The 24193-nt window shown below is 46.8% G+C and overlaps 1 protein-coding gene across 2 annotated transcripts; it reads left to right on the forward strand.

Annotated features, from left to right (window-relative positions):
• Window positions 1–7803: 7803 nt before the first annotated feature.
• TEDC1 (tubulin epsilon and delta complex 1) lies at window positions 7804–20987 on the forward strand. Of its 2 annotated transcripts, none has more exons than XM_061560689.1 (8): window positions 7804–7942; window positions 13082–13246; window positions 13561–13690; window positions 14426–14628; window positions 16041–16307; window positions 16738–16839; window positions 17802–18005; window positions 19731–20987. In XM_061560689.1, the coding sequence occupies exons 2-8, from the start codon at window positions 13121–13123 to the stop codon at window positions 20124–20126; spliced, it is 1428 nt and encodes a 475-aa protein (XP_061416673.1). In that variant the 5' UTR covers window positions 7804–7942; window positions 13082–13120; the 3' UTR covers window positions 20127–20987. The 2 variants fall into 2 exon arrangements, with proteins under 2 accessions (XP_061416673.1, XP_061416674.1); XM_061560690.1 differs by having other exon boundaries at window positions 16753–16839.
• The last annotated feature ends 3206 nt before the right edge of the window (window positions 20988–24193 follow it).

The raw sequence follows: 24193 nt of genomic DNA on the forward strand, positions 1-24193 counted from the left end.
ACCCGCAGACCTGCTGTTCGGCGTTCCTTCCCCCCAGCCGGAGGAGGGAAGCCGCCCCGTGGAACACCTGATGGAGACCCTGCGAGAAGCCCGAGGCCGAGCATACCCGCAAGGGGAAGCCGCGCCGGCAGCTAGAACAGGGCGCCCGACCCCGCATGGAACCCCCCTTATTCCTGACCGGTGCTAAGGTATGGCTACACACCCCTCGCGTCGGGGCCGGGCAGGTGGGGAAACTGACGACCTACTGGCAGGGACCCTGGACCGTGGTGCGGTAGATCTCCCCTTGGACGGTACTAATCTATGGCGGGGAGAGGGGTCGAGAGACGGTGGTCAACGTCCGCCGCTTAAAACCATGGAAAGCAGCCCCGGCGAGAGAGAACCCTGTCACCTGAAGGACCCGGAATCCCGGGGTACCCGCACCCCCCATGTTTGGGGGCCTCGAACACTACATGGGCCCCGCCAGGCCCCCGGGACACCCCGATCCAGTCAGGAGACGGCGCGGACGACGGCCCCTAAACCCTTCTGCTTCTGAGTTTGTACCCCAGCCCGCAGGTACCGAGGGACAGGGAGAGCCGCTGGAGTGGAGGAGGAGGCCGCCGCAGAAGCTGCAGAGGATGGAGCCACCCGCCCCGAGACCAGCCACGAGGTCTGGACGGATCCCCCGGACCCCGCAGCGTTTCCTCATGGGCGCGGCCCAAGCAAGGTGCTCCAGTCAACCCGAGACGGGGACCAACACCTCGGGGGGCTATGTGATGCCGCCGCCACGAAGCCGTTCAGCAGGCGCCCTAGCTACGACCTCGCCACCACCAAGCGACGGAGCCAACCCCGCGTCCCCCTCACCTCACATGAACACACCCGCACGCATTTCCCCCCCCCCCCCCCCCCCATAGAGCTCCGAGGGGAGGTCACCTGGCCGACCGGTTTTAATCGGAGAAACCCTTATCGGGATAAACTTTCATGGTTTCCGGTGACCAGGGAATTGGACGACCTCCCCCGATGCTGCTTCGCGGCGCTGCGACCGGCATTAAGATTGCAAGGTCGCAGCGAGGGGCCATTCGGCTACCGTGGGTGAAACGCACCACACACACCCCACACACGCAAGGATCGACGGGGCAAGAAGAGGAGCATAGTTGGAGTGAGCACCGCGCACGAGCCTTTGTGATGGACGCCGCCGCATAATGTGCATAACTAAGGCGCCCTGCATAAGAAAGCGAGTGAACAGCACCTGCCCCACACATGGCAGGAGGGGGAGCGAGGAGTACGTGGGAAGGGGGGGGAGCCTGAGTCCGGGAATTAGGATAAAAGGGGGCGAAAACGGGAGATCTGGCTCTCTTGCTCCAGCATCAGGCCACGAGACGCTCTCCAGCCCAGCGACCCGGACGTCCGTGCGACGCATCGAGGTACGCTGCGAGCACAGGATCAACGGACCGACGTAGGCACCTAACTGTGAGTAAGAAGTTAAATTCGGATCATAAGCAGATAAATCGGGAATAGGCATGAAGGTATCAGCGTAGGCCAGCCTCGTCAATTCATACTGACTCAACAACAAGTCCCAGGTAGCAGACAATAAATCATTAATAGCTGATCGTGGCCTCGTGTGATCTCGCTGAGAAGTGTGAACGCGTGTGGTGCTGTGTATACAGCGGCTCGCCTCGTGGGAGCGTTGCGCAGAGCGGCGCGAGAGTGGGTGTTGCGTGTGGAGCTGCGTGTGTGCGCGTGCGTTCACTCCGTGTATGATACAGGTGCGCGATCATAACGTGAGTAGTCAGTGTTGAGTTGGAGTGCACGGAGCTGCGTGTGTGTGTGGCTGTGCGTACGGATGCTCACAGCGGGGGAGCGCTGCGTGAGGCTGGATGAGTAGGGGCGTCGCGTTCGAATGCCGGCGACACCCTAGCGGGTATTAGGGCGGTGTGGCAACGCGAACGGAATAGGGGATGCGTGAGGGAGAGACCCCGGGGGCCAACGGCCCCCACATATTTGAGCAGCCAGGAGGGACCGCAGGGGCCAGCGGCCCCAACAATACATCGCCAGCCGTGTCTAATCGGAGGTATGGTGGGGACGGAAAACAAACAGACGGAAAACAAACTATACACAACTACACTAAACTATATACACTACATTTCGATCTCTGCAAGCCATCTGGCTATCATGAGAGATTCGTTCATGAGGCGATCCACATACACAAACACAGAGACAATTTTAACCGAGAAGATGGATTCTGGCTTAGCAATCATTGGAAGGACGTAATAAACCATTTCGATACACATTAGGGTGGGTAGAATAATACATAGTGTTATATTAAAATGTATAAGGTATAGGTTGGTTTACAGCAATACAGTATATAATTTAATGTTGGGTTTATCTATGGCAGTATATAGTACGGTATATGCTCGTGTGATGTAAGAGAATAAAGTTTAGATGGAAGCATATTATATAATTTTTACGACGTAGAATTGTAATGTATTACTTGCTGTTAGTAACTCAGCTTATTGTAGAGTATAGTAAGTATACTGATGGTGCTATGCAGTTTATACTTTAGTTTTTTATGTAGTTTATACTTTAGTTTTCTACGTGGTTGTTGAGTAACTGCAGCTACATATCATTAACATTCCTTTCCTTTGTTACTGCTAATCCCTGCACCCCCCCTTGGTGCTGCTGATCCTGCATAATGCATGGGCATAATATGACTTTGAAACCCCCCCGCCCACCTCCTACGCATTTTCCATAAATATGCTAAATTCCTCTTCATATGCACATTCTTTTAGTTAAGGCGCTCTTCCACCTCCAACGCAGCTTATATATAAGCTCCTAGCTTGGTAGTGTCTCATTCTTCACCTGAAGACGGCTGCTTGCGTTGTAGCCGAAACGTCGTGAGAATTATTTTATTTTATTATGTTTTATTTTTATTATTTTATTACTTCCCTTCTACTTGACTTTACCGAAAGAACCATGAAGAAGATATATACACTACACTACACTATATAAACTGTACGCTACACTCTACACTACACTATATACACTATACACTACACTATGCTATATACACTATACATTACACTATATACACTATACACTACACTATACATTACACTATACACTACACTATATACACTATACGTTACACTATACACAACACTATGTATGTTGAACTTATTTTCTTTGGGTCTTTCGGTAAAGTCACGTAGATAGGTTCAAAGAAAGTAACAAAAGACTACGACGTTTCGATCACAACACAAGCAATCGTCTTTTTTCAACAGTTTTAATTAACTTGACTCCTGTGTCGTGGTCAAATCTTGTAATCAAAATTGAGTCAACTTCCTGTTGTCCAATCAACCTCGCCTGGAAGCCACCCAACCTTTATTGAGCACATCAAATTTCAATCATTCTGGGGGTTTCAATTAATACATGTTCTCCTTTTTGAGTGCAAATAAAAGTGTGAGCATTGAAAAAGTCATTGAAAATCTTAACTGTTTGCCAGTGTTACGATTTGTTGCCCTTACGCTAAGGGAGAAAAGGGCAGCACAGCGGCCGCTCCGGCGCCATGATGCGCGGCAATTGAAGCGCACCTCTGGGACGTCGTCTCTTCTGGCGACGTGATTCTACCCATACCCCGCATATCTTTCTTAACGGTATGTATATATACAGGGACTCATCTACTTACGAAGCTTCTATTTACGAACTTTCAGAGATACGAACAAACCTGTCCGCACGTCATGTAGGCCGTTATGGCGTGGAGGAGGCCGTGATGGCATGGAGGAGGCCCGTGATGGCGTGGAGGAGGCCGTGATGGCGTGGAGGAGGCCGTGATGGTGGGGAGGAGGCCCGTGATGGCGTGGAGGAGGCCGTGATGGCGTGGAGGAGGCCGTGATGGTGGGGAGGAAGCCCGTGATGGCGTGGAGGAGGCCGTGATGGTGTGGAGGAGGCCGTGATGGCGTGGAGGAGGCCGTGATGGTGTGGAGGAGGCCGTGATGGCGTGGAGGAGGCCGTGATGGTGTGGAGGAGGCCGTGATGGTGTGGAGGAGGCCGTGATGGCGTGGAGGAGGCCGTGATGGTGTGGAGGAGGCCGTGATGGCGTGGAGGAGGCCGTGATGGTGTGGAGGAGGCCGTGATGGTGTGGAGGAGGCCGTGATGGCGTGGAGGAGGCCGTGATGGTGTGGAGGAGGCCGTGATGGCGTGGAGGAGGCCCGTGATGGCGTGGAGGAGGCCGTGATGGCGTGGAGGAGGCCGTGATGGTGGGGAGGAGGCCCGTGATGGCGTGGAGGAGGCCGTGATGGTGTGGAGGAGGCCGTGATGGCGTGGAGGAGGCCGTGATGGCGTGGAGGAGGCCGTGATGGTGTGGAGGAGGTCGTGATGGCGTGGAGGAGGCCGTGATGGTGTGGAGGAGGCCGTGATGGCGTGGAGGAGGTCGTGATGGCGTGGAGGAGGCCGTGATGGCGTGGAGGAGGCCGTGATGGCGTGGAGGAGGCCATGATGGTGGGGAGAAGGCCGTGATGGCGTGGAGGAGGCCGTGATGGCGTGGAGGAGGTCGTGATGGTGTGGAGGAGGTCGTGATGGCGTGGAGGAGGCCGTGATGGCGTGGAGGAGGCCGTGATGGCGTGGAGGAGGCCGTGATGGCGTGGAGGAGGCCGTGATGGCGTGGAGGAGGTCGTGATGGCGTGGAGGAGGCCGTGATGGCGTGGAGGAGGCCGTGATGGCGTGGAGGAGGCCGTGATGGCGTGGAGGAGGCCGTGATGGCGTGGAGGAGGTCGTGATGGCGTGGAGGAGGCCGTGATGGCGTGGAGGAGGCCGTGATGGCGTGGAGGAGGCCATGATGGTGGGGAGAAGGCCGTGATGGCGTGGAGGAGGCCGTGATGGCGTGGAGGAGGTCGTGATGGCGTGGAGGAGGTCGTGATGGCGTGGAGGAGGCCGTGATGGCGTGGAGGAGGCCGTGATGGCGTGGAGGAGGCCGTGATGGTGTGGAGGAGGCCGTGATGGTGTGGAGGAGGTCGTGATGGCGTGGAGGAGGCCGTGATGGCGTGGAGGAGGCCGTGATGGCGTGGAGGAGGCCGTGATGGCGTGGAGGAGGCCATGATGGTGGGGAGAAGGCCGTGATGGCGTGGAGGAGGCCGTGATGGCGTGGAGGCCATGATGGCGTGGAGGAGGCCATGATGGCGTGGAGGAGGCCGTGATGGCGTGGAGGAGGCCGTGATGGCGTGGAGGAGGCCATGATGGTGGGGAGAAGGCCGTGATGGCGTGGAGGAGGCCGTGATGGCGTGGAGGAGGCCGTGATGGTGTGGAGGAGGTCGTGATGGCGTGGAGGAGGCCGTGATGGCGTGGAGGAGGCCGTGATGGCGTGGAGGAGGCCGTGATGGTGTGGAGGAGGCCGTGATGGTGTGGAGGAGGTCGTGATGGCGTGGAGGAGGCCGTGATGGCGTGGAGGAGGCCGTGATGGCGTGGAGGAGGCCGTGATGGCGTGGAGGAGGCCGTGATGGCGTGGAGGCCATGATGGCGTGGAGGAGGCCATGATGGCGTGGAGGAGGCCGTGATGGCGTGGAGGAGGCCATGATGGCGTGGAGGAGGCCGTGATGGCGTGGAGGAGGCCGTGATGGCATGGTTGAGGCCATGATGGCGGGGAGGAGGCCGTGATGGCGTGGAGGAGGCCATGATGGCGTGGAGGAGGCCGTGATGGCGTGGAGGAGGCCGTGATGGCGTAGAGGTTATGATGGCGGGGAGGAGGCTGTGATGGCGTGGAGGAGGCCGTGATGGCATGGTTGAGGCCATGATGGCGGGGAGGAGGCCGTGATGGCGGGGAGGAGGCCGTGATGGCGTGGAGAAGGCCGTGATGGCGGGGAGGAGGCCGTGATGGCGGGGAGGAGGCCGTGATGGCGGGGAGGAGGCCGTGATGGCGGGGAGGAGGCTGTGATGGCGTGGAGGAGGTCGTGATGGCGGGGAGGAGGCCGTGATGGCGTGGAGGAGGCTGTGATGGCGTGGAGAAGGCCGTGATGGCGGGGAGGAGGTTATGATGGCGGGGAGGAGGTTGTGATGGCGTGGAGGAGGCCGTGATGGCATGGCTGAGGCCGTGATGGCGGGGAGGAGGCCGTGATGGTGTGGAGGAGGCCGTGATGGCGGGGAGGAGGCTGTGATGGCATGGCTGAGGCCGTGATACACTCACTCATCTTACACTCACTCACACAACCACTGACCCATTCACTCATCATACACTGATTCACTCATCATACACTAACTCACACTACCACTGACTCACTTACACATACACTGGGAGTGTCATGCTGCCAGCTATGGCTGCAAGTTTGGTCGTACGTGCTATGTATATCGTTTATTGTTAAATTTGAATCACAGTTCCTATGATTACTGTTTTTACATTGTTTTCATAGCTTTATTTTGGTGATTTCGAAAACATATGGTTAAGCCATGTTTCTTGCGGAAGTGCGGAGATGGCCTGATAACTTAAATCTAAATTGTCTTATGGTTATTGTTTGACTTGCATCACACTGGGATTTTTGCACACAGCGTTGTAATACGGTGTCTGGAAGATTTGCTGGTTTATCCAGGATGTTTATGTTGGGCGTCGTCGCTTTAAGTTGTTCTCTGTTCTTATTGTTTGTTGCGGTTGCACCTGACTCAAGAGCCGCATGGCTCACAGGGCTATACCTAATAAATGAAACTTGAAACATGTAAACACCTCATTATTTGGCCGATAACACCTTGAGTCATGGTGTGTCCAGAAGCTGAATGAATAGCCTGAAGCTGTGCTAAAGATATGGTCATGTATTAGAGTGCACGCTTTCAAACTTGCAGGCATCATTGCCAAGTATGTGTGCTAGATATGTGACATTTTGAAGAAAATCCGAGGTCACATCATCTGAGCAAAGATCAAGGAAGAAGAATGTAAACATTTGCCCTCAATTTGTCTCAGTCTTTTCCGCATGAAAAACACAGATCTGTTCAAGTATAAATTACACCGTCTCCCCTTTCTACATCAACCATGAGAGAAGTTACGATTCCTGGAAAGTCTACCTTCAATGATCTATATAGGTGGGGGGAATGGAAGATTAGATTAACCTATTCTCTTTGGTTCTTTCGGTAAAGTCACGTAGGTAGAAAAATAAAACCAAAAACAATTGTATTTTTCTACCTACGTGACTTTACCGAAAGAACCAAAGAGTATGGATTCCTGCAGTCACGAAAGCTTCCAATCAAGATAGATTAACCTTATACTACATTTGAACGTATTGGCGGTACACGGTATACAAAAAGCACTTTATCCGCAATTTTTTTTTATTTTCTTCCGACAATTCACCAACACCGGTCAGAAAAATATTGCGGTGTCAACATGAGTTATCGTGATGTCCAAGCAGTTGAAATGCGAACGTTATTGAGCAGCTGAACACGAAGCTTCACCGCGTGTCGCTGTTTCGCAACCCCCAGCCTGATCACGATTGACGCTGTGTTTTGACTCGCAGCCCGAGATTTGGTCGCACGGTCAGCGTTTAGGTTTAGAGAAATACGAGCAACTGACCTTTCATGAAAAAATACTGCCTACATTTGGAAAATAAACACCTTGTCCTTAAATAGCATTCGCTCGTTCCCGAGAGACTTTTTTTATTTTTGACCTAATGTATTGTTGCCATCGCAATAACCCCATCCCTAGCGATGTCAGCGCTCTACCTTGGCCTTAAAAAGATACAATATGTATAGCAGACGATGTTTTGTGCAATAGTAGCGGAGAAGGGCCACTGGCCGAAAGGAGGTCGCCCTACACCGCCCTACGGGATCCGTTCTCTTTAGAGACCGCGGCGTCGGTAGCGACTGAGTTCAGATGGCGGCGAACTGCGCGCGACGGTAATCGGCGTGCGCTGTAAATCGCCGCGGTCCCTGCGCTGCCCCCGGCAAACTCGACTGGTTGCGCGGCCTCCACGCGGCCTCGCAGGAGACCTCGCAGGTATATAGCGTGGCGTCGTGGCGGGTTTAGCGCGGTGCACAGCTTCTTAGCGATCTCAGAACGTCCTCACGGCGTTCCGCCACTCGACGGTGGCGTCTCTTAAACAGTTCTCCAGCGTTATCGTGTGCGCTACAATCCTTCTAGCGCTGCCGCTGTGCTAGCTCAGCGCTGTAGCTTTGTTCTAGCGCTCACTCTTCAAGCTCCCAGTGCTGTAGCTGTGTTCTAGGGCTCACTGTTCAAGCTCAGTGCTGTAACTGAGTTCTAGCGCTCACTGTTCAAGCGCTCAGCGCTGTAGCTGTGTTCTAGCGCTCAGGTGGCCGACTCAGATGGCTTGGTTTGTCCGGTCAGCACGCGCCGGGCCGGCTGCACTGCCGCAGCTGCGTGGGCCGCACTGACCCCGCGGCCTTGCGGCGCTGACGCAGAGAAACCGCCGCGCTGCTGGAGTCTGGTGACAAGTTTTGGGTTTATTTTGTTCAACCCGTTGAAAACTACAACATGGGACCTTTTTTGCCAGTGTTATTGTATTAAAAAATAAGAATAGGTTTCGACCCGTTCTAGAAATAAAACAGGTGTTAAGATGTCCAAACACCAAATAGAAACATTTTGGAAGGAATCATGGCTACATTAACCACACGTACTTGTGGCGAACTTGCAACAAAAAAAACATGCTCTGAAGGCGACCAGTACAAAGACAATGCACTATCAGAGCACTTATAGGGTGAGCAGTGACAAAATATTGTCTTATTAAATAACTAAGAATACCAGTTTTTATTGATTACGAATACACATTTTTTAAAACATAAGAATAGGTTTTATTCTTTCTGGCAATAAAACAGGTGTTAAGATATTCAAACATGATATAGCTGCTCACCCCGAGAAATAAATGCTCTGATACGTGCATTGCCTTTGGCAATCTCTGGTTTGACACTGGTGAGACAAGGCCATCAAGAAGGATGTCTGGTGTAGGCCGATCACTTCCAAAGACAATGCATATATCATCGGAGCATGTTTTGTTTGCATGTTCACCACAAGTACGTGGTTAATGCAACATGATTCCTCGCTTAAGGTTTATATTTGGTGTTTGTACATCTTAACGCCTGTTTTATTGCAATAAAGGGTAAAACCCATTATTTTTTCATACCGGTGAATACTCAAGAGACAAGGATGAGTTTAATTTTCAAGGGTGACATGCGTTGACAGAATTACAAAGCTATAGCATAAAAACTAAGAACAACAATGAAGCAAAAATAAATCGACAAAAAAACAAAGAAATACAAATTATAGTAAAAAAACGGCGTTACTTGATGAGTCAAAAGTAGTGTGCATACATAATTAATGCTGAAGAATATATATTTCCAGCAACAGAAACTGGATTGTACAACACACTTAAAAACAACATGAATAGTAAAGTTAAGGCTAAGGAAACATCAAAATACATTTTGGCTGATCATTGCACGACTATGGAAACATACAAAAATATACGATATGTTAATTATGTCAAACATAAGCGACAGTCAAGTGACATCTTCAGGGAACAATCCCAGCGGAGGAAGACATAGAACACTGGACGCAAGGGCATCGTTTGGCCGGAATACGTCGGTGAGACAGAATGGCAGTTTCTGTCTTGGCCTGCGGGATACAAACGTGGCACTGTATTTGTCCCTGAGTGCTCAATTGGCTAAAGAACCTGGGATACACGGCACAATTTTAACAACTCAAGAATGGTTATACTAGAGCACACAACCAATAGACATTGCTGAGGGTGTATGGAATAACGTATTTGAAGACAGACAATGACCGATTAACTAAATATACATGTGAGATTCCTCATCACTACCTGGCTACCATGCACACACTTTGGGAAAACAATCTGCAGTGATCCAGATAACCACAACAGCTTCAATTTTGTAACAATACTGCCCATTAATGTCCATGATTTCCATCCTACAGCAACTGAATACACATCTAGGACTACACCATCATCCATAAACCCTCGATGCTGATTTGCATAGCTATCTGCTATATATTGTTTTTTTTTATAAAACTGCTGGAATAATATCTTGGTTGTTTACACACCTTTTCTTTCAGCGTTAAACCCATTCTGACTGGGATATTTTGGACAGATGAAGACTACAATCCCCTCACTGCAGTCGAAATGTGTCATTAAAATATCGGCTGGTGGTGCCCAAATATATTGTCAAAAGTATAACGCACAAATGTAAAAAAAATATTAATTGTACAAACAAAACAAAGACCCGGTAAAGCCTGTATTCACCTCACTGTAATGATGAAATCGTTTTATTGGCTCAGTATTGATGGATCAAACAAATAATGGCTTGCCTTGTTTTACAAGTTGGAAATTTGGGTTGTGGCTTGCAGCACCCACTCACATGATGATGTGAGTGCTGTACGGGAGAGCCCAGACTCATTCTATAAACTATGTTAAGCTAAACTTTTAAATTTTACCAGGTTAGGCCCACTGAGCTATATCACTCTTTTTCAGAAGTGACCTGGCCATAAATGATAGCTCAATGAAGTGGCTTATCAAGTGGAAATGTATCAGCCAAATACTCTAGGCACATGTTTCTAAATGTGGAGGGAAAAACCAGAGGACCCGGAGTAAAATCTACACGACCATGGGGAAAACATGCAAACTCAAAATATACAGACATCGATTCCACGACCTCATGTATAGCAGGCGAGGCAGTTAACATCTCGCCACCGTGGTGCCCATTCACCACATAATGGGTGAGGAGAGGTAAATAAGGGGTCACCGTGCTATATTTTTCCTGGGCTCAGCCGAGTAAAGTACAATTTATACACTATATTCAGAAACACCACAATGATAAAAAAAAATCCAAATATTAATTACTCCCAAACACAAATGTCGGTAGTGGCAGAATACGTGTGCCAACAAGGACTCTCAATTTATTTTGATAATGTTGAAGTTTTGTGCAAAACTAGTTACTACTCGGCAAGACTAATTAGATAATCTATTATTAACCTTTCTGAAAGATACAGGCTCAGTGCTGCTTGGAAGAATATTATCAAGTAATACACTGTTTAACCGCATGCCTATGCAGGTCACCATACGCCTAAAAAATTAACCCGTAAAAACAAAGTTTTTCACTATAAATCCTTTATATGCGTGGCATTGGTTTTATTTTATTATTCATTTCTGTTTTTCTTGAGTAAGAGTTTCATTTTTATCACATTGGTATTTTAATTTAAATATGAATTGTTTTTTTTCCTAAAAAGTGGAAAATGTTTGAAAAATTTTTCACGAAAATAAATTGTCACGCACAACGAGCCTGTGTGCAAAATGTCAGCTCGATTGGATCACGGGAAGTGGGTTAAACAACGACCGAAAGATTTGCACGGTCGTAAGCGCGCAAGCAAGCAAGTGAACTTAATATAAAAGATTTAAAAAGGAGACTTGGGCTGGTGTACTTCAACTTCTCAATTCCGTTGTCACTGCTCGTACACCGCAGCAACGCTCATCGCCAAACCCACCCTGTTCATTCGTTTTCCAGTCCCTTTTAAACCTCTCCGCCCTCCAACAATCAACTTTTTCAAATTTCCCGCTCTTCCACGATTTGCTCTCTGCACCAATCCGATCCGTGTCATCCACTCACCCATCGGATTGCGTGTCTTGCATGTCAGTGCTCACACCCCCAATGTCTATTCCCTGCCCGAGCGTGCTGTGTGTGCATGACGTGAGTGGCCCCTGACCCCTGACCTCCAACCCTTCTCTGGTGCATCCCCCGTGTGCATGATTGATGTGTGTGGTGTGTGTGATATCGAGTGTGGATGGTATGCATGTTGTTTGTGTGGTGCGGCTGTGTGAAGATGGGTGGGTTATCCTCGACACGTCCATGGTGATTAACTGTGAGCAGCTAATAACAAGTATTGCGATTTCTTGCACCCACCAAAACGGCTGGATGTGCAAGCATGGTGTACATACATAACGTGCATGCAATATGCACGTTGTTGCATGCACATTTTGTATGTTGATTACCCTATGAATAACCCAACCAGAAATGGATATCCATTGTAAATTATATTCATACATTAACCCTCCTCCCTCTGGTCTTCGCACCTGATTTTCTCACAAGTGACAACATCACATTTATCCCTCTATTTTAAACCAAAACAGGATTTTTCCACAACTGGTTGTCGCCTGATGATGCTGGTTGTAATTACCAGTGAAACGTCAAACTCGGAATTGTTGTGGTTTTACTCTCCAACACACCGGGTGTGCCGAACTAGTAACGAATTGGAATGCTTTGTTTACGTGCCAAACCTAATTGGCTGTGTTGGCTGGTGGCGGGTTTAACGACACATTTATATTTATGTAGTGGTAATAACTACTCGCTGTTCGGCGATCTGCGAGAGAGCGGATCGAAAACACAATTTTCCCGCTCGGTAAACGGTCAGGGTCAAATGAGGTAATGTAGGATCCAAACGCCAGATTGGGAAGGACCAATCAGAAGGTTCCACAAAATGGCCTGGGATTGGACGAGCCCAGCCACGAACCAGTATAAAGGCCAGAGCGCTGAGAGCTCTGGGCAGTTCTGCCTACACGAAGACTCAAGCTGGCTGAAGACAGCTAGGACCCTGGACCAAGCCTTCCAGCCCTTGTAAGGGCTGAGGCTCTGTGTAACCAGTGGTCAAGGGAGAATAGGTCTTGGATAGGCAGGACCCTGGCTCCCACCCTTCCCGCCCTTGTAAGGGCGAAGGTCCTGAGCGACCAGAGGTCGGGGACCCACCGGGCCAGCGGTGGGTCAGTGAGCCTCCCCTAGGTCCCAGCCGGAGGAAGCTAGGTTAGCAGGGAGATTGAGATAGCTCCTGCCAAAGTCCGGAGGCTGTACCTCCTTGGGATAGGAGATAGACTTGAGTGTTAAGCTTTGCTAAGTCCGGAGGCTGTACCTCCTCAGGGTAACGGGTAAGGGACTATGTTAAGGAAACAAAAAACAGTGTGTGCCTTAAGGAAGGAGTTTATTCGTCCGTCATTTACAACACTACATTTACGTAATCTAACCAAAAAACTTAAATTATGGTTAATATTTTTGTGTAGAATGAAAAATTCTGATTTGAGAACAGCAGCTAATCTGAATGCGACTGCGTGGTTCTGGGTAGGTGTCACAGGGCTGTGTCTCGCTTCCTGTGGAGGACATTATGAGCCGTGCAGCACCGAGGCCAAAGGATGCAATTCAGGCCCTGTGCCGGCTGCTCTCCAGCCTCGGGCTTGGCACGGTCAGCCCAGAACAATTTCGGCAAGCCAAGTACGACCGACCAGAGAGTGTACGTCCCTCTCCTCCTCACTTTGTTTTACAATAACCATCACCTATTTTACAATGATAACTTTTTTTGTAATAATCATCTCTTGGACATTAACCACCATTTTCTAGTTTTTGTTGTTGCAAAATAACACCAGTTTTAACAATAATCCTTATTCCCTGTTTTACAACAACAATCGTCGTCTATTTTACAGTAACCATCATGGCCATTTTTACAATAACCATCATAGTCTGTTTTACAATAACTGTGGTGGTGTTCACTATAGTCATGGTGGTGAATGTGTGACTTGCACGTGTCACTACTCATGCTGGGAGCAGGTACCTGTATTCTGGTTTCTCCTGTCCCGGGTGCTTGTGTGCACCACGGGAGATGCTGCTGCTGCTGCTCCGGTGGTGGAGGAGAAGGGGAATGTGGAAGTGACAGCTCTGGACCGAAAGACACCTGATGGTACGGGGACACGGGCATGGGGACATAGGAGACTTGAGAGACTTGGGTCATGTGGGGATGCAGGGAGTTTAGATTTGAAGCCAAGTCGAGAGCAGAGGACAGACTGGAATGAGTGAAATTATGTATACATTTACTTAATGGAACTAAATACAATAAATTCCAGTTTTTTTAAATATAGAAAAGCATCACATAGTCATATGACTGGGGTTTCCTGCAAAAGGATGTGAGGCAAACACATTTTTTGTGAAAAAATAGACATGTAATTCCAGATAAATGTGTCCCAATGGCATACATTTAAAAATGAATCCTTGGTGTGATGCACAATGTCTATAATACAACAAATTAAAATTACTCCCTACAAAAGCACCATGCCGATGGATTCTAGAATCCATTGTACTCACATCTTGCCGCATTGCAGCCCATACGAACTACACTTGGTGTTCCTAGACAGTCTCTCCAATAGGAACCAAGTATTACCCTGATTATATTTTTTAAGTGGAAGAGGCCGGGTGCATTCAGGGTGATCCATACCGCGAAAGGGCATTTGGGCAATGAGGCTCAGTAAAGTTAAAACTCAAAGTATTTCTTGTTTAAACCAATCCTACTGGGAAATGTTTGTCAGGAATGATATGTTAATACGATCTGGTCTGTCTGCATAATAGACTGACAGACCAGCCTCTGATGGGGCCTCTAGACAACAGACTGGTGCCTGGCATGGTTTCCCTCTATGCGTAGATGTCATCTCCACTGTGAAGGCTGGGCTGCTGCATCATGGTTACGTGGCCCCTGAGATCTTCCAGCCGGGGGGAGCCCAGCAGCTGGGTTCTCTGGAGCTGCTCCTCGCATTCTCATGGCTTCTTCACACCACCCACTTCCCGGTTCGCCACCTGACCCAGGGTGCTCTGCAACTTGACGATGGTGCCATGAAATTGTTTCCTGTGAGTGCATAACATACCTTTATGCTCATCATTAGATACATCCTCTAAGTGTGAAAATGTCACTTAGGCCATACAAATAATTCATAATCATACATTTCCTCATTGTGTTATATTCAAGGTCTAGAGTTGTCAGCAAATATTGCACAGCACCATTGCTTTCTTCTGCTATCTCACTCGGCTATTACAGTAAATACATGACGTCAAAGGTTTATTCGAACCATCTCCATAATAGAGGTTTTTGGGTTAGATCGCGTAAATATATAAATGTGTCATTAAAACCCGTCACCACCCGACACAGCCAACTAGTAAGGGTTGTCACGTAAACAGAACATGCCAACTCGTCACTAGTACAGCACACCTGTGTGTTGGAGAGCCAAGCCACAGCATTTACAATCTGAGTACGACGTTTCATCAGTAATTACAACTAGCTTCACAATGAGACCTTTACCAGTGACAAAATATAGTAATAGGTTTTTACCCTTTCAACTGGTACAAAAACTGACACCTTTATGCAAGGCATCATGTTTGCAATTGTACCAGTTGAAAGAGTAAAAACCAATTACTATATTTTGCCACTGGTAAAGGAGGTCTTATAGTGTAAATGCTTACCCCGAGCTCTCAATACTCTGATAGTGCGCTGTCTTTGAGTTGTACGCCTTTTGGCGTCATCTGGTCCAACACCAATGGAGACTAGGCTCTAAGAAAAGCTGTCTTCGGGTGTGGACCAATCAACTTCAAGGGCAGTGCATATCATTATCATCTTCAGAGTTGTTTCTTTTTGTTTGCATTTTGACTGCTTGTGTTGTGGTTATTGCAAACACGATGCCTTGTATAAAGGTGTCAGTTTTTGTACCAGTTGAAAGGGTAAAAACCTATTACTACAACTAGCTTCATCAGGCGACAGGCAAATTTGTGGAGAAGTCTAACTGTTTATTGGTGTGGTTACATGTCGTTGCATCATTACGTTGCCTCAGTAATCCCCCCCCCCCCCCACATTGTGCAAGAGCGCAGAAGCGTGGTCAATACATCTACGCCTCTATATAAGGAACGCAGTTTGAGGTTGAGCACAGTGTGGATGAGATTAAAGAGTCTAATAGACCGAGTTATTAACTTTGGTGGAGGAATCAAGGATTGATGTCCACAGAAAAACAGTAATCATGATAGTAGTTCGCGCTCCATCAACGTAGGAATAGCAAAATGGACAAACTCTCAAAGTCCCGTCGTGGCTAGCAGACGTCGGCATTTAGCTGCTGAAAATTTTGCCGAATGCAAGAATAAAATCATACTGACTGCTGTCCAGTGAATTTTCGAGCTTTCTTAACGTGTTCTGCTTTAACTACTTTCACGTTAACTAGAGCGGTGCTTTCTTGAGGCTCTGACTGGGGGAATGCTTCTCACTGCCTCTCAAACAGGAGCTCGCAAACGGTGAGCTGCCTGGTGAGGAGCAGTGGCACCTGCGCCCCGTTGATGGCGCCCCCTTGCCCAAGGATGGCGTGCACTACGCACTGTGGCTCATGGGGAAGCTGCGTATGCGAGTGCGGGCACTGCACAGTGCGCGCCAGCAGCTCTGCACCCTGCTGCACCGTGTACACTCCACATGCAGGCAGCCACACCAACCTGGCAAACACCTCTCCGGCACCGAGGCATACCTGCTGAGACACCCGAATAGACTGACGCAGGTGAGACCAGTCACGTGGACTCGCACAGGTTTACAAGCACACAGATTTACACAGGTATGGCCTGTCTTGCATGGATTCACACAGGCTCATACTGGCTCTCACAGATTTACACAGACTGATACAGGCCCACACAATCTCACACAGGCTCACAGACTTGCACAAGTCTGACATTGACTCATATGGGTACGGTCAAGCCTGGAACCAGGGCTTTGCAACCAGGGACCCATAACTAGGAATCTAACACAGGGAAATGAATCGCAGACACAGGACAATAAATATGAGATGTAAAAAACTTACCATTAAACTTTGTTTAAAGAAACAATTGTAACTCATCACCTTTTCACCACCAACTCCCTGACCTTGCCTGGTTTCTGCTATGTGCAGGTGTAATCTCTATGGTCATTGACGGAGGGAGTGGTTTATGGGACAGTGTCTCATTTCCCAGGTCCTACAGCAGCTTGGAGAGGAAAATGCCAGACTGGAGGCCTTCATTGAGTGGAGGAATATGGAGCCTGCTTTCTGGCAGTGGATGGTGAGCATGACACCAGCTGTAGTGACACATCAGGGCACAAGATGTTTTCTGAGTGAGCGCCTAGAAGCCTTGTGTAGAGTGTCCTGTGTGACCTGAGTTCTATTTCAATTATGGCTACATCAGTGGTGATATCTTAACTGGTGCTGGTGTTCCCCTTCACCAACCCACACTAACCAGCATCGTGTAGTATGGCTAAACAATCATGACTGAAACGGCATGGGGAGACCTTTATTGAGCAGTGGACTGATAAGAGGCTCTAACATTTTTTAGTAATATGCATTTGTGGACTTTTCGGCTAATGTAACAAACATGACAGACAAAGCAGATTGATAAATGAACATAACAGTTCATTTTAAAGGAACACACATTACAAATTAAATATCATATATAGGTGTTAAAAGACTCTATAAATGTCATCGTGGCCAAAGCTGTTGATGCCACCAGACTTCACCAAAACTTTCTGCCTTTTGCCAGATCCCGCAGCTGCTGCACAGTAGACACATGACCTCCAAAATCTTCCCTAACAGTCACCTATTATAGGGCCTTAGACTTACATAGACTAACAGAGGCCCATAGACTTACACAAACACTCATATGTGTGCCCTAATTGTCTATTTCCACCATCTGCTCTTAGGTCTCCCTCTTGGTCGCAGGACTTGTGGAGACAACTCCAATGCCTGTCTCTGCGATCGGCCCACACACTGTGCACACGTCCTACTCAGCACAACCATTTTTTGTCTAATCACATTTAAGAAAGACAAGATGCAAGAATCAAATGTTGACCTTGAATGACATAAGCCACTTCGTTGAGCTATAATTTGTGTCCAGGTAGCTTCTGAAAAAGAGTGAATGGTAAACAAAAATAGTTTTATAAAAGAGTTGTACGGATTCACGGAATTTTGGAGAGAACGAAAATTACCACATACCATCTATAATGGTTGCTGTGCTGTGCTGGTTTCTAGGAGAGTGTTGTGGAAGTGAAGCTGATTCAGCAAGAGCATCGGGGTCGTTGCCCCAGCTTAGCTATGCCATGTCACCGGGGGACGGAGGGGGTGCAGGACATGTCCCTCGATTCTCGGCTCGGCTCGGTGGGCAAGAGTCTCGCGAGGATTGAAAGGGACGTGCACTGCGCGCTGTGGCGCAGTCACGCTACATGGCTCAGTGAGGTGCGGCACGACCCCACGGCACTGTCATGGTCTTACATAATGGAGTTAGGGGTTAGTAGGGTCGCCGGAATGTGACAACACGATACACCATATGATACAAGATCCACTATAATCTGCGTATCGTCCGTTTTACTGAATGTCGCATCGTGACCATCATGGGTCATTTTATTTTTATACAATCTTATTTCTTGACAAAATATTAAATGATAATTAGATCTCTAAATAAATAGTTCCATTTAAACTCGTGCTTTGAAAAATAGTTTTCTTTTTATTACACGCTTTTATTTAACTCGCTCCGTCTGTTGTCGTATCCTTAAAAAATATTGTAACTCAATTTTTACCCACTTCCCAATGTGCTATCGACTGCAAACTTGGTATACTTATGTCATACTGATGAGAAGACTATATTCTATCATAAAAAATAAATATGTTTAAACATTTTACACGCTTTTATTTAACTCTGTCTGTTGTCGTATCCTCAAATCTTGTAACTCAATTTCAACCGTCTTCTTAATGCCGTATTGACTGCAAACTTGGTATAGCTATGTCATACTGATGACAATACTATATTCTATCATTACAAATTTTAAATATATATTTTTAAACATTTAACACGCTTTTATTTAACTCACTGTCTGTTGTCATATCCTAAAATCTTGTAACTCTATTTCAACCGTCTTCCCAATGTCGTATCGACTGAAAACTTGGTATAGGTATGTCATACTGATGACAATACTATATTCTATCATTTAAAATAAAAAAAATATTTTTAAACAATCTTTTTTACGGCTCTAATTGTCCACGCTCAACTCACATTGCCTCTAAATCACCACGGTCCCTTATGCTGTGGCAAGCTGCGGGGCCACTTCCTGGAGTCGTGGAGTTCTGCCATTACGAGTACGGTACATTTCATTAAAGCGTGTTTAAAAAAAGTATTTTTGAATATTTTATTTTAAATGCAGTTTCTGAGCACATGGCAAAATAGCCAAATCATTAAGTGGCTAGCAACAAACAGCACTATCAAAGTAGTAATAGATAACAGTTAACACTTGTTTTTATCAGCATGGCAATTATGTAATGTTGTAATTCTTGCATTTTATACAAATAATTAATTCACTATTGTTTAACTTTGGAGTATGTGTAGATTGTAAAGTTGCAGTGATTACAATAATTATAATTATGGCAGGCTTGTTGATTGAACAGCATTTAACTATTAGTAATTTTAATTTCTACTGATACTTTTTATTCTCAAGTACTGCAAAACACAAAATTTATAGTACACATGTTAAATACAGTTGCAGAGTTGAGGGAAACTGATATCCCGATTATCGTTTTATCATGAAAATTTATATTGTAACTAGCGTATTGTGAAAAATGACATTACGGGAATCCCAGGGATTAGTAAGGAATGTCCGGGATCTCACACGACCATACATACATTACACCAGCGATGCGTTACCGATTTCGTGGATTAATCATGAATATAGGAAAATCTGAGCAACAAATTGTATATGATTTGAGATGCAATTTCCATGAATGGCACTATATATTGTCATAAAAGCACACTTCAGATATAAACACACCTGGTCCTACTCACAAGGAGTGTCATATCCATCTGTATATGTTTTTACATGATATTACGGAGTTTCCCATAATATCGTGCTGCCTGTTTACTCGTTCTGTTCCGCTCTGCATCTGTTATTGGCATAACTACTTCACCCGCAGGAGCGGCGACTGCTGCAGTGCGGCTCTGCACCATCAGCTGTGCGAGATCTCGCCGAGTCAGCACAGCAGGAGGCGAGCATGGTGGTGCGATCTCTGCAGGCTCCAGCCCAGCGGCTCGCTGCCACCTTGCTGCTTCTGCACCTGCCCTTCCACCTACATCTGAAGCAGCAGCAGAGGCAGCACCGGGGCGGGCACCAGCAGGAGAGAGAAAGCGGCGCGGTGGGGACGCCAGAGTTGGCGCTGTGGGAGGCAACGCGTGAGCTGGGCGGGCATCTCGCCCGCCTGCGTGCCTCGCTGAGGCAGCAGCACGGGTGTTGGCGGGCGAGGCTGGAGGCCATGCTGGACGGCAAGGAGAGCATCGTGTGCCTCCCGCCGCCCCACTCACACCACCGGTAAGGTGGCTGGTACTGCTGTCGACGAGAAGATGGACTCGGACTCATTGTTTCTACAGAGCCACGACGCCGGTGTAGTGGATTTCACTATTACGATGAAAAGGAAGTGAAATTTCACGGTTAAAATCCTACATGAAAAGCTCCATTCGTGCCCTCCTATGCTGCATTGGGGGACAAAGTGATTGCCAGAATTTAGTAATATTTTGAATTCTAAGGGTTCAGTATTCCAAACTTTAGATCATTTAGTAAACCACTGTATAATACAGGTTTTTTGGGGTTGGCGTAAATATTTAAATGTGTCGTTAAACCCGCCACCACCCGACACAGCCAACTAGTAAGGTTTGTCACTTAAACAGAACGTGGCCAATTCGTCACTAGTGCAGCACTAACCGGTGTGTTGGAGAGCCAAGCCACAACATTTACAATCTGAGTACGACGTTTCACCAGTAATTACAACTAGCTTTATCAGGCGACAGCCACATTTGGCTTGGCTCTCCAACACACCGGTGTGCTGTACGTGTAACGAATTGACATGTTCTGCTGAGAATAAATAAGGGGGAGATGTACACCTCCATTTCCGCTGCACTGCTGTTTGGACGTAGCATGTGGACGTAGGCAATGTGAAACTAAATCAGAACCACAGACTAAAGACCTCCATATTCATGGTTCTTTCAGTGAGGTGTCACGATCAGAGATAACTATTCAATTCAAGTCTTTTGCACCACCACCTTAGTTAAATGCTAAATTTATTTTTCCTTCCCGGTCCTCCTTGACTGCTGTTTAGGGACGTCATCTGCACATCCACTCTATATTCTATCAAATCCTCGCTCGCCCCTTACAACCAAAATAAATGGAAAATAAACCATGTGTATATTTCTGACACGTTTAATTATATGCGAGTTTAAGAAACGTATTTTATTCAGCTTATTAATTTCTGTATGAAAATTCCATGTTGCCAGCAGCGATTCGCCGACTTTTGAATGTGGAATCGATCCAATCCGCACGTCGCAATACAGATTCTGGTACAGTATAAGAAACGATCCGATCCGTAGGTTCGCGATTCAGACGAGTAGAATCGATCTACGATCATTATCAGTCGTGTTGGAATCCGTTCTTGACTGGTGTCTGTGATGTGAGTGTTTTCTTGTCGCGGAACTTTTGCCTCTGCGCCAATTTTTCAATATATATGACCGCAGAATTTCCCGTATCGCCGCAATGACCGCTTGTCACGACTTGCGCCGGGTTTCCTATCTTCGAGATCGGGGAGAGCGAGCGGCTAGGCCCAAGCCTCGGCCTTTCCACAAAAAATCATTCGGCCGCGGAGCCCGAGCCCGCAGCCGATCGCGGTTCGACTTCGTGATGTACCGGTTATTTTTTATAATACAAAAAGGTGTATTTTTAATACGTAAATAAGTAGTGATTAGACTTCCGCTTTGATATATATGACATCCGTAGTGCGGATCAGCATAGTTTAGATAGGTACGTGGCGTAGTGTATATATGCGATTAGAATTGCCCAGACAAGTATATACATTTAGGATGTATAGTCTAAATAAGTGTATTTGACTTGAATAGTATACATACAGATACTTAACACTGCATGGATTACATGGCGAACATCGTAATGGTCTACCCGCTGCCGAGTGTTGTGGCTGGGTGAGAGAGTGGGGTGGTGAGTTGAGTGGATGGGACAATGAGTTGGTGGTTGTCTTTTTTAAATCCTTTATATTAAGGTCACTTGCTTGCTTGCGCGCTTACGACCGTGCAAATCTTTCGGTCGTTTTTTAACCCACTTCCCGTGATCCAATCGAGCTGACATTTTGCACACAGAATCGTTGTGCGTGACAATTTATTTTCGTGAAAAAATTTTTTCTAAATTTTCCACTTTTTAGGAAAAAGAAAATTTAATATTTAATTTAAAATACCAATGTGATAAAAATGAAACTCTTACTCAAGAAAAACAGAAATGAATAATAAAATAAAACCGATGCCACGCATATAAAGGATTTATAGTGAAAAACTTTTGTTTTTATGGGTTAATTTTTCTGTGTAAGTTTGCACGTATAGGTTTCCATAGGTGTGCGTTTAATTGTTACACGGATTATCCCATTTAGCACAGCGACGTCTAAACAATACAAACAAGTAAACCCGTAAAAACAAAGTTTTTCACTATAAATCCTTTATATGCGTGGCATCGGGGCGGCAAGAGTCCTCTCGTCCTCTGGCTTGAGATGGCTGCCAACTATGGGTCAGATGATTGGCAGCATTAAACAAGCGGTAATTGAATATTTATTTATTTTTCCCTAAACAGTGTAAAATTTAGGATTTTTTTCAAGAAAATGCATTGTCACGCACAACGAGTCTGTGTGCAAAATGTCAGCTCGATTAGATCACGGGAAGTGGGTTAAAAAACGACCGAAAGATTTGCACGGTCCTAAGCAAGCAAGCAAACTTAATATAAAGGATTTAAAAACATCAATATTGCAGAGAACAAGTACAGGGTCCGAGGGATGTTGCACAACTATCACACGAGGTATTTAACGGTCGTAAACGATACACGCAAATAAAACTGCAACTATATTAGAGGAAGGGAAGCTAGAATAAGTAATATAAAAAAAAAACTTTTTAAAAACACGCTTTCATGAAATGTACGAGTAATGGAAGAACTCGACGACTCCAGGAAGTGGCCCCGAGGCTTGCCACAGCGTAAGGGACCGTGGTGATTTACATCCAACGTGAGTTGAGCGTGGACAATGAGAGCCAAGCCGAACATCTCTTTATCTCCATCTCCATATATATATAAAAGGCAAAGTTGTGATTATGTGTGTCTGTTCAAAATATTTAGCGTACTTCCCGACAGGCTTTTGTATTTTTTTTAGGGGGGGGGGGGGCTCAATAATGAAAATTATTTTGCACGGAAGTGAGCTGTGACGTCACATCTGTCATGTGACCCGCGCGTGTGGAAGCGTAACGCATTGTAGTGTCGTGGTTAGCGCTACGCTGCGTTACGAACCTGGCGACCCGAGTTCGATTCCCGCTCACGGCCACCACCGGTGACGATTATTTGAACCGGTCCTGGGCCTCCCCTAGGTCGACTCGGCCTCAAACAAGTAACTGGTGTGGTGTGTGAACATCGCCACTGGGGAGACAAAGGCGGCCGGGCGTGGTGAATCCAAGTCCCGGGTGAAGCCAGGTAGTAAAGCTAGTAACATATAAAAAATAATGTTTTAAAATATATTTTTATGATAGAATATAGTATTGGCATCAGTCTGACATAAGTATACCAAGTTTGCAGTCGATACCACATTGGGAAGTGGGTTACAAGATTTGAGGATACAACAACGACAACAACAACAGACAGTTAAATAAAAGTGTGTAAAAAGGGACATAAAGAGGGAGTGTGAAAGGAGGGAACCAAGCTATGGATGAGCAGCAAGGGTATTCCAGGAATGAGGAGCAACAACGCCAAAACATTTTTTTATTACTAAAGTTTTAGCATGTGCAATTTCTAGTCGATAGAAGGCATTTCTGAATATCGGGGATAGATTCTAGATTTGAAGCTTTCGTTACTGCAAGGATTCATACTCTTAGGTTTTTTCGGTAAAGCCACCGAAAAAACCTAAGAGTACCGAAAAAACATAAGAGTATCGGGAATAGAGTTAGAGGAACTATTAATTTAGGTTATTGGAAGATTAGTCATGGTGTCTCTGGATGTCCAGGATGGACAGATTTGAGTTAATGTACATGTTGCAATGATGAGTTCTAGATTCACACGCTAGGTGGTAGATGGTATCACAATAATAAAATATGGGCAGAATAAATTGTGTGAGTGCAGTGTGTGTATCGTGTCTGTTAGTATACTATGTGGGAGTAAACTGTGTTGTGTGTGATTGCATAGTTGGTGAGAGTGTAAATTCTTTGTTGTGTATGAATGTGCTGTGTACAGAAATACCTCGGTTTACTTCTGGGATGCGTTCCGGAAATGTGCGACGAATATCGAAAAAACGTAAATCAAAGTAATTTACAGGATAGGTAGAGGCGAAGGCTGAGGGACGAAGATGAGAAAGGACAG

This window comes from Lethenteron reissneri, chromosome 26 (assembly GCF_015708825.2).
Source record: "Lethenteron reissneri isolate LAM-NWPU_2019-01 chromosome 26, ASM1570882v1, whole genome shotgun sequence".
NCBI classification, from domain to species: domain Eukaryota; kingdom Metazoa; phylum Chordata; class Hyperoartia; order Petromyzontiformes; family Petromyzontidae; genus Lethenteron; species Lethenteron reissneri.

Coding starts and splice junctions, on each gene's coding strand:
- TEDC1 (XM_061560689.1), top strand. CDS start 13,121: ATGAGCCGTGCAGCACCGAGGCCAAAGGATGCAATTCAGGCCCTGTGC. Junction 13,691..14,425: donor GGACCGAAAGACACCTGATG/GTACGGGGACAC, acceptor CTCTATGCGTAG/ATGTCATCTCCACTGTGAAG. Junction 16,308..16,737: donor ACCCGAATAGACTGACGCAG/GTGAGACCAGTC, acceptor TTTATGGGACAG/TGTCTCATTTCCCAGGTCCT.